The sequence below is a fragment of the Lucilia sericata genome, unplaced genomic scaffold, assembly GCF_015586225.1.
Source record: "Lucilia sericata isolate MDLA Ls3-8-SP2 unplaced genomic scaffold, ASM1558622v1 Contig000034F_arrow, whole genome shotgun sequence".
Lineage (NCBI taxonomy): Eukaryota > Metazoa > Arthropoda > Insecta > Diptera > Calliphoridae > Lucilia > Lucilia sericata.
In genome coordinates, this window is record NW_023994072.1 from 360895 (window position 1) to 372381 (window position 11487).

At 30.4% G+C, this 11487-nt stretch overlaps 1 protein-coding gene across 2 annotated transcripts; it reads left to right on the forward strand.

Moving 5' to 3' along the window:
• The first annotated feature begins 1000 nt into the window (after positions 1-1000).
• On the forward strand, positions 1001-11385 carry LOC119612599 (L-dopachrome tautomerase yellow-f2-like). Of its 2 annotated transcripts, none has more exons than XM_037968419.1 (6): positions 1001-1279; positions 8179-8429; positions 8491-8584; positions 8643-8844; positions 10571-11021; positions 11086-11385. In XM_037968419.1, the coding sequence occupies exons 1-6, from the start codon at positions 1114-1116 to the stop codon at positions 11224-11226; spliced, it is 1305 nt and encodes a 434-aa protein (XP_037824347.1). In that variant the 5' UTR covers positions 1001-1113; the 3' UTR covers positions 11227-11385. The 2 variants fall into 2 exon arrangements, with proteins under 2 accessions (XP_037824347.1, XP_037824340.1); XM_037968412.1 differs by having other exon boundaries at positions 1002-1297.
• The last annotated feature ends 102 nt before the right edge of the window (positions 11386-11487 follow it).

Genomic DNA, 11487 nt, shown 5'->3' on the forward strand with positions numbered 1-11487 from the left:
AAGGCTTCTCAATAACATAGCTACCGCCCACGAATCGCTTAGTGGGTCACCCATGACAGCTAATTGATCTATGTAGGATATCATCTCATTAATGTGAGCTTCCATTTTTTCATCATCTGTCAGTTGCATCTTGCATATGGTCTTCATTATATGTACCCTTGTACTTAAAGATGGTTTCTCATAATGATCTTGCAAATTTTTCCAATAATTCAAAGCATTTTCCGAATTCTTGAAATGTATTAATTGTGCATCTTCCACCATGAGACCAATACATGCCTTTGCCTGTCCGTCTCTCTTTATCCAGTTAGCATCCGGTACTGCGGGTTTAGGTTTTGAAACAACATCCCACAGATCTTCTTTAATTCAAATTAATTCCATTTTAATCTTCCAAACTGAATAATTGGCTCCATTCAGCTTTGTGACGGTTGATTTAATTTCTTCTCTTGCAAAACATTTCTACATTTTTAATAGTCCATAACCTGTAGAAATGTATTTCTATGTTGAAAGTTTTATTTCAGAATGAATAATTTATAAATATTTTTTCATACAATATTTCAAAAACCTACTTATACAAAATTTACAAAATTCAATCAATATTTAACAAAGTATATAAAAACAAGTTTGTATTAACAATATTCCAATAGTACCTTGCGCACAAGGTTTACATGGACAGCCAGCCAGCCAGACGGACAGACGGACGGACGGACATGTCTTAATCGACTCAAAATGTGATTCTGAGTCAATCGGTATACTTAAAGGTGGGTGTAGGACCAATATTTTTGTGTGGTGTAGAGTATAAAAAGTACCATCGTATCAATTTTGCCATCCCTGGTATGTATATTCACGAATGCATATTGTTTTAGTACTAGCTAATAAGAAGTTTAAACACATCTATCTATTAATCAACTCATACTTTAAGCTTAAGATCTATCTTTCAATATACAGCGTACTCAAACATTGTGTTTTTTCCGATCGCGTGTATTTTTAAACACTTGCTCAAAGTTAATACGAATTGTTATTCAGAATTTAGTAGCTATACTTCCTTTGCTGAGAGCGGTTCTTTAAAGTGTTAAAATAATTATTGATTATTTAATTAAAGAAAACGTCTTTAAAATGATTTTACGTTTAATTTGTATTATTTCGGTAATATTTATATATTCCGTGTTACATACAAAAGCAGATGGTATGATTGAGGTCTTCAAATGGAAACAAATGGATTACTATAACCGTGGAAATAATCCGATGACAACAGGTCCAACTATAATTAGCCCACCATCGGGTAAGACACCAAAATCAGGTACTTATAGATTTGAGAGTGATCCCAAAAAACTGATAATTCTTTATATGTTTTGTGAAATTATCATCTAATGTCACAATTGTTTGAGTTTGGAAGGTCATTATTATAATGTATGGATAATAGACCTGCCCATCTAAAAATATAATAATAAGCTTAGAATAATTTTCTGTGTCTGTTAAGCTATGTCTTGTAATTTTGAAAATAATATTTATTTGAATTATTTTCAAAATTACTTTATTACTTTAGGATTTCGGACAAAATTTAAAGTAAATTTATTTTTATTTATTTAAGGGCAAGTCTAATTTATTACATACATACATATATACACAGTGTTTATGTTTTTGATACTAAATTTTGTTAATAATTGGGTCTTTCCAAGTCTATATTTTCATTATCTGTGAAATATTCAAAGATTAATAATAACAAAACAATTAAATTATTAAATAGAAAATGTCTAATTAAATGCAAAAGCAAGTTTCTTGTACATAGTTTAGTTTCGGTTATCGCAGAAAAACGTTATTCATTTTGAAATTTTCTGGTGAATCCCGTTTAAAGCCTGAACATTATTAAGTTCAGCATGCTAACTTTGTTCAAAAGCCTAAATTTGCGCGATCAAACACTAATTAATACCAACATTTAATTTGTACAATTTTAAAACATATTTTCTCGAGCAACTTATTAAAATAAATAAGAAAGTTAGCATTGCAAGTTGAGAAGATTTCAATAATAATAATACACTCCCGCTCACTTAAATAGGTTTACTGTTTTGTTTACAATCAAATTAATTTTTTGTAAAAAATAATGGACTAATTAGTAATATTAAAATTTTAAATAATAACATGATGTCTTAGGTATCACTAGTGAGACAAAAATTAGCTCAATACCTAATAGCGGATTTTAAATAATTTTTTTTCTAACATATTACGTTTTTTAGCTATATTTTTTTGGTTCACTTTATAAGGTTGAGTCAGTACAAAATCAGTTTACTGCTGGCAGTGGGTAAAATCCATACTTATTCTAGTGTCTGTGAATATAGACAATATATTTTTTTAAAAAATAGGTTGCGGTAACCCATTAACTAAAGAATAAAATCACAAAATTCTAGCGTTTTTGGAAACTGTCCAAAATAACAGAAATTTTGGCAAAAAATTTGGCCAATTCAGAATGTTATTCGCAATTTTATAAGAAAACAGTCTGAATATAAAAAAAACATAAATGGAACTACATATGAAGTCATAACAAAAGCGGACAGAAGAGATTTCATAAAATTTGCCTCCAAGTCAAGTGATTCTGCAGCAAAAATTAAAGAAAGGTTTTACAGCAAACCTAGCTACAGTAAAACGAATTGTAAGAAGGGCCAAGGCTTTAAAAATATTAAAAAAAATAAAACCCACTCCAATTGCCACTCGTAAAGAGAAAACCTCTTCAGTTTGCACGTGAACACATGGTTATAAAAATCAATATCAACATCTTGATTTTTCGGATGAAAAAAGTTTAATTTAAAAGGTTCGGATCGATATAATCATTATTTTTATGATTTTTGAAAGGAAAATCTCTACCTGAGTCTGCATAGCTGTGGAGGATGTGGGTTGTAGTGGGGGGCAATTTCGTATTATGAAACTTGTGAGCTTCCATCTAGTAAGAATTGTAATAATTTTAATGCCATACTGGAAACAGCTTTTTTCACATTTTCGGATATCTGTGAATCCTTGCCGTGGATATTTAAAAAATATAATGCCCCGATCCATACCGCCAGGGCTGTAAAAGGGTGAATTCGAAGGCAGAATGTAAAAATTGTGGAGTGGTTTCGGATATTCTTTCTCGTAATGTGTATAGGTCGGGCAGGTCGTATGACACAAAAGAAGCCTAAATTAAAGGAACTAAAAAGGCTTGGACCGAAATTTCCTTGCCATTACTTAAGAATCTTTATAACTTTTTATCATCTCGAATTTTCGGAGTTATATCAAGTAACGGCGGATATGTTCCTTACTAAATCTTTTCTAAAACCTTGTAAAAATGTTTATAAAAATAAAAAAGTTTCATGAAAAATGCATTTTGTTGTAGTTTTTGTCAATTAAAGATGATGAACCTATTCAAAAGAGCCAAAAAAATTTTCAAAAACGTAGTATTTTAGAAAAAAAAAAAAATATTAAAAATCGGTTATTAAGTATTGCACTAATGTTTATCTATCTAGTGATATATAAGACATCATGGTATCAATTAAAATTTTAATATAACCAATTAGTCCATTATTTTTTTGCAAAAAAATAATTTGAATGTATACAAAACATATTTAGGTGAGCGGGAGTGTATATTAATATAAATTAGACCAACTCACTCTGTAGGGAAAACAAAATGGAGTTAATATTTACCAACGCAAAATTTATATCGATGATTTCCTAAAATGTTTGGATCTACTGATCCGTTTGGTTTTGTTACAATAGTAAAATACAAGTAAAACTTTTAATTAAACATCCCAGCAAAAACTTTAATTACCTAGTAAAGGTTTAAAATGCTAAAGTTTACTTACACATTAGCATTTTAACCCATTCGTTCCCACTGTACTCGCTTGGGTACAAAAAAACAACCGGTTTTATAATGCTAGATTATCCATATTACTGAGTTTTTTTTAAATTTGATTTTTGGAACATTACTTTAGGATCTAAAGAGTAAATGTACCGAATTATAAAGTCATAAAAACATAACGGTAAATTTTAAATAATTTTTTTGTCAACAGAGTTTTTCAAATGTTCGCCCCTTTCATTGCAATTTGATGTCAAACTCATTCATTTTGAGTTGAATGGATTAGAATTTTACAGAAAAATAAAGTAAACAGATCAGCCCAATAGGATTTTGTTAAAAAAATAATTAAAAACTAGTTTTTAAGTTAATTTTTATAAGCTTAAATATTGGTGTACTCGCTTGGGTACAATGGGAATACCCATGTCTATTTTTTCATATATCTTAATTATCTATTAAGGATAATGATATTTTAGAAGGCTTGTATGTGCTACTGATTATCTTTATAATAAAATCAGTTCACATTAGATTTTTCCATTATTTTTTCAAATATTGCCAAGAAATTGATGAAAAAGGAATTGATAAATACAGTTAATTACTGGAGGATCTACCAGACAACACTTTTGGTGAACGGGAAGTGTATGACAGTAGTGTCAGTGAAGAATACATCCCATATGATGAATTTTAATTAATTTATTTTAGCACAAATATCAATAAAGTGTCGAAAAAGTGCACTGAATACGGTAATTCGCAGAGAATTTCAATACATTTCATAATTAATCTATTGGAAAAATTCTCAATACTAATTGATTCGATTTTTTATGTATGAAAGTACCAAAATATTAAAAAAAATAATAAAAATTGCTTTTACATTTTTTTTTATTTATTTGTACCCATATTGTCCCGCTGTACCCATCCGAGTACAGCCCAAAAATCGCATTTCCAAAATTTAAAAATTTTTTGTATTTAAATTTTATTTTAAATTAATCCATAATAAGATATATTTTGCAACAAAAATTTTAAATTTATTGATTTTAAGATGGTTGGGATCTAATGGGTTAAGACATTATTTTAACACGGTGATGTCATAGGAGGTATGTTAAGGAAATCGTATGAAGAAAAAACGTATGAAGCTTCTATATCATAGGTAATTCAGCTCTGGGTGAAGGAAGATCGTCGTGCGTCATTGCCATTATCTCTTAAGGGTAATCAGGCCGTCCTTTTTGCTCTGCCTTCGAGAGTTATACGTTTCACTACCGCATTTGTTTAGTGTGTGGCGTCGGATAACCGTACCGCGTTACTGTTTTTCGAGTTCTACATATTAACCATATGCATTCGGATTTATAACCCAACTTTTACTTTGATACATGGTGGAAAACCATAAAAAACTCATTGGATTTTGGTGGAGACCATAAAACTCATTAGCTAAGTCTAAGCGATCTGGCTTCCTAAACAAAGGTATAGGTCGTTTCGGTATTTCTTGGACAAGACTTCTTGGATTGTTACCCTGGTACTATGCTTGCTTTATGCGGCGCCATTTAAATTTTTAGATTCCAAAAAAAAGCTTCTATATTTTCACGTAGAAATTAACTGAGGAATTTATATTACACGCACTAACCCTTTCCGTGGTTTTGTTGACATTACAATATACTATGTTTTTATGCATTTTTGAAGTGTAATATTTACAGTTAGTTTTAATTTTTTTCTTTAAGGTGAAAATTGAGATTTTCTATAACTTACTAGGGAAAACTCAAATTCAAAAAATATTATTTTTTTCGATTCAGCATACTTAAAGTCTCCAAAATATATGTTTTCAAGTTTTTAATTCGACATAAATTATTTTTGATCCTGAAAGGGTTAATAAAACTTTATTAGACTACTTGTATGTAATCAGGACGATATGTAATAGTTATTGAAAATTATGTTAATATAGGTAAGTGGTTACAATTGAAAGTTATACTGGTCTGTCACACATTGCGATCGGAATGGTTTCAATTTTGTTTAGGAATGGAATTCTGTGATTGTTTTTGATTATGGGTAATTCAAAAATTAATCGACCAAAAAAGCTGTTTTAAATTTAAGTCCTCTTCGAACAAAAATTTTATATATTCTTCTCCTTTATGTGGTGTATGTGACATATGTATGTGGTGTATGTGACATATGTATGTGGTGTATGTGACATATGTACAGTGTCTCTCATAATTATTCGAATTTGGGTAAACTATAAAAATAAACCAAATTTAATAATATATTTTGTGTGCAAAATAAATAAATTAATTTGTTATATTGTCTAGATAGTCCTTATGTTTGATATCACGCTTTTTAAAACTTGAAAAATTTGCATTGACTTAAATTAATTGTGCTTTTTTAAAAAAAGTCCATGAAATTGCCTCACAAAAGTATACGAATTTTTCCTGTATTTGATATTTGATCATATTATACGCAACACAAATTTTAGAATCAAATGGTTTTTATGCGTAATATTGTTTTAAGGGGTTACTATCCACGGAAAGGATATATTTTTGGTCCACAATTTTGGGGAATTTGTACCCTGTTTTCATGTAATATCATTAAAATGGCGATTTTTGGCCATAATTGTAAATTTTTCTCCTTTTTTCCAGAGATAAAACAAAAATTTGATATTGGGACTTAAAAGACCCCTTGGGGTATCTAAAAATAATATTTTTTTTACAAGAATCTGTATTTAAACGTTCCAAGATAAATTATTCGGATAATTTTTCTGTCGCTAATTCAATATATTGGAACTTAAGTCCATTTTTATAATACTAGGATTAACTATTTTCCGGGAAAGTTTTCTGGTATATATTCTTTTAGATATAAGCTTTTATACATTTTAAGTTTTCAATGTGTTGTGGAAGTGTACAACTCCAAAACATGCCTCGAAGAAGCACCATTCAAAATAGTAAAATCATTATTTTTATATACCAATGGCCTCCATGCTGCATGGCACGATATCATTATGATCACATCAAAAATGTTGATATGTGTTTAAATATTATTTACTATGATCAAATTAAAACCAAAATTTAGGACTTACAGTGTTATTGTAACGGGCAACATAAGCGTGAAAGTTACGAGTAGTAAAAACTGAAATCTACTATGTAGGATGACGTTTTGTTAAGGCATGTTTTGGGGTTGTATACCGCTATAATAAATTGAAAATTTAAAATACATTAGTGCCAATATGTACATCAATATACACTAGACAACTTTGTCGGAAAATATCGTGCCTAGAGGTACGAAAAGGGAATTATGATCCAGATAATTCAATTAGAAACTGAAAAACGATACCAAAAATATATCTTGGAACTTTTAAGTACAGATCCTTATAACAAAAAATATTATTTTTAGATACCCTATGGGTTCTATTAAATTCCAATATTAAATTTTGGTTTTATCTCTGGAAAAAGGGTGAAAACATTACAAATATAGCCAAAAATCGCCATTTTAATGATATTACATGAAAAGAGGGTACAAATCCCCCAAAATTGTGGACCAAATGGGTCAAAAATATATCCATGCGGTTGATAGTAACCCCTTAAAACAATATTAAGCATAAAACCATGCGATTCTAAAATTTGTGTATCGTATAATATGATCAAATATGAAATACAGGAAAAATTCGCATACTTTTGTGAAGTAGTTTCATGGACTTTTTTTAAAAAAAGCACAACTAATTTAAGTAAATGTAAAGTTTTCAAGTTTTAAGGGGCGTGATATCAAAACTAAGGACTATCTAGACAATATAACAAATTAATTTATTTATTTTCCACACAAAATATATTATTAAATTTGGTTTCTTTTCATAGTTTACCTAAATTCGAATACTTATGAGAGACACTGTATGTAAATTGGATTAACATGGTATTTTTGTGGAAATTTTTAGAAAGTATTCTGCAAACTTCGAGCCATTACAAAATTCGTAGAGAATCAAAAATCATAGTCCGATATCTTGTAATGAACATTTTTAAATTAAATTGGAGGACGTAATAATGAATCGAACTTAATATTAAACCGTGTAAGTTATGGATTCAATTTATACTTCATATAAACCGCATTTAAGAGTAGAATATATGTATGCTCCGAGTTACAACTAAATCGTAAATGTTAAAATTTTAATATGCATATCACATACATGTTTTATGCATATGAAAATATGCACTTTGTTATTAAAGTCCATTCAACTTGTTTATGTAAATTTCACTTCTCTAAAACATTTAAAACATATTATGATAAAGCTTCTTAATAACTAAAGTGGAAATTTGGATCATACACATCATATCACCAAAAAATTAAATATGTGAATGTACTTTTAATAATTTCTATAATTTACTATTTAGGAATTATATATTTTCCTGGTCAATACCATGGAGCAAGGAGTAGGCGTCAAGTAAATAACAATGCTTCGTATATACCTTATAATAATGTACCAATGGGAGCAACACATTACAAAGGGCGTTTATTTGTTACTATGCCAAGGCGAAGAGTTGGCATACCATCAACCCTCAATTATATAGATTTAAATAAAGATGGTACACAAGAAAGTCCAAAATTAATAGCGTATCCCGATTTTGAAACTAACCAGTTAACGGTAATAATAAAAAAAATCACTGCTAAGTACATAATCTTAATTTATATACATATACTTTCAGTCAAATTCTGATCATTTAGTTTCGGTCTACCGCACAAGTGTTGATACTTGTGGTCGTTTGTGGTTTATTGATACCGGAATGTTGGAGTATCCCAGTAAGTTTAGTAGTGTTAAAGTATTTTTCTAATTGAATTTAATGTATATTTTCCTTAGATAATTTTATGCAAATTCAAAGACCCACAATTTGGATAATTGATTTACGTACTGATAAAGTTATAAGGCGTTTTGAAATACCAGCATCTGTGGCTGCCGAAGGTCGTGGTTTAGCTAGCATTACTCCTGATACAGATAAAGGATGCGATAGAACCTTTGCTTATATACCAGACTTAGTTAGCAATCAACTTTATGTGTACAGGTAAATTAAATAGGAGAACCTAACTATCCATATATTCTACCTTAACCTTGAGAATATTTGCTTTTGGTAATCGATATTCTGCTACCCCTTGATAAAAGTAGTAGACAAATTTATGTTAACCACTAAATCTGTTGACAACGTAAATGAGATTTCTAGGTTCCGACGGATTTAAGCCAAAGACATAAGTTACATTCAACGTGAAGATATCTCATAGACAGAGTTTAGCTAGGGGTTACTCTCACTGCTTTTATGGATATAAATGATAGTAATCTATTTACTCATCTAGTAAATTGTAAATCTCACTGTTTTTATGGATATAAATGATAGTAATCGATTTACTCATCTAGTAAATTGGGCTGAGAGGTGAACGCCAATTTCGCCTGATATTTTATCCTTTCGGGATATCTTTCTAGAGATTAGGGAGAAGATAGATTTTTATTTCTAAAGTGCTGTAAGTGATGATAGATCTTTATATCAGGATATTGATACCCCCCTTATTAGCAAGGTTCAACATGCCTATCTAAGGAAGAAAGTTAGTCGTTTATGCGGATGATGTGATGATACTAATTAAGGGTAATTTTCTTCTGACAATGATTGAAGTCATGCGATCTGTCAACATGGGCCAATGGGTTGGGTGTGAATCGGTCTAAAAGTATCTTGAGACCTTCCTAGACTGCTTGGAAGAAGACTTGGAAGAACAATGTACAGGTTTGAAATGTCACACCCTTCATTTCAGTAACTAGCTGCAGAAGAGCCCCAGAAGTTTTAGTTGGGTTATACAGAGTAAGTTTGTGTTGGATACAAGGTTACTGTGATATACCGGGTAACGAGATCGCAGATGAATTTGCCAGACAGTGCTTGGAACTGGACCTTAATAGTAAGGATAGGTCGGTAAACCTTTTATTTGTCACTGCTGTAGGCTAATATCCAATAATTTGAATACTGTTGCTTTCACAGTAGAATGGATTGCAGGGCTTCTAAGACATTATGACCGAGAATACACACAAAAACAACCAAAATGCTAGTAGGATTGGACTGGAAGAAAAAAAGGAATCTAGTAGGAGTAATAACCGGTCTCACGTAGGATTTTTGTATGTTGTGTAAAGACGAATATGAGGTAGAAACTGTACGGCATATTTTATGCAACTGGCTTAGAGTACAGAGTCTGAAATGACTAGAAAAAATTCCATGATGAACTAGGAGATGTATCTAGTTGTAATTAGACAACATTCTAGTTTTTATCAGCGGAATAGACTGGCTATTCAGATAACAGACCATAATGTTTTCCTTTCTATACCTATTTTCTTCTTCATCTATTTGAAGGGGAAATCCACTTCAGCAATGAACCCTTCGGATCTCCGGGTTTACAACCCTTTTAAACTAAAGTCAACAGATTAAAACCTTATACTTTGGTGAATTATTTCTGAGACATGTGGGTAGACTTTCAAACGTTGGAGCAAAATTAGTGGTGGTAAAAAATTGACAACGAGCGATTTTGCTGATGTAATGAAGAAAGCGTGGTGGACCCTCATAAAACCACATCTAATTATGTTTATCGCCATAATCGACTATACGATTATCAGTTCAGATAGTTTAGATCCTACCATGAGGGAAACTCCTGCTTAATTTTAATGTCGATTCAGTGTGGGGGTTATATATGAATGAGATATCTATATATGAATAACTTTAATATGCATAATTACAAATTATTTTATTCATTCCATAGTTATGAGCTAAACAAAATGTGGTCATTTGAGCATAATTATTTCAATTTCGATCCAATTGCTGGTGATTTGAACATTGGAGGTCAGTCTTTCAGCTGGAATGATGGTATTTTTTCCGTTAGTTTGGGACCAAAAGAACGAGATGGTTCACGCAATATTTTATTCCATGCCATGGCAAGTAATAATGAGTTCGTAGTTAACAATGCTGTGCTACAAAATGAAAGAAATGCTCAACGTGGTAGTCATGGTCAAGATTTTCGGCTATTGGGTTATCGCGGTGATAATAAACAGTCGACAATGCACGAATATGATCCACGTACTGGTGCAGTATTTTATGCTGAAATTCAACGTAATGGTGTTGGTTGCTGGAATACACGTAAACCATTTAACGCAGCTAATCATGGTCAAGTGGCACAAAATGAACAAACCATGATATATCCAAGTGATTTGACGGTAATATTTTAGATAATACAAACAAGATTGAAACTTATTAACTTTATTTATTTTACCATTTAAGATTGATGAAGATGGCACCATGTGGGTGATGACTAATTCAATGCCTATTTTTATTTATTCTACTTTGGACACAAATAAGTTTAATTTCCGCGTTTGGAAACAAAATACAGCAACTGCTGTTCAAAACACTGTGTGTGCTTAATAAAAAAAACACAATTAGATAAATAAATTTTCTTTTATGATGTCTTTTTTATTTGTAAAGGATAACTGAAAAATGAAAACAAAAAATTTTAAAATACATTGGAATTACTTTTCTTAATGCTTATGCTCTACTGAAATAAAATCATATCACGTTTATAAACTTAATTTGTTTAATTACACAAATCCATTATACATTAAACTTAAATTAAATAAAATATTTTTTTATTTCGAAAAATAGGCACTATAATATTGCATCTGATTA

What these genes read in the sequence shown, in the direction of transcription:
- LOC119612599 (XM_037968412.1), top strand. Translation starts at nt 1,114, where the DNA reads ATGATTTTACGTTTAATTTGTATTATTTCGGTAATATTTATATATTCC. An exon ending in GGGTAAGACACCAAAATCAG is followed by an intron (nt 1,298 to 8,178) that starts GTACTTATAGAT and finishes TTTACTATTTAG; the next exon opens with GAATTATATATTTTCCTGGT. An exon ending in TATATCCAAGTGATTTGACG is followed by an intron (nt 11,022 to 11,085) that starts GTAATATTTTAG and finishes TTACCATTTAAG; the next exon opens with ATTGATGAAGATGGCACCAT.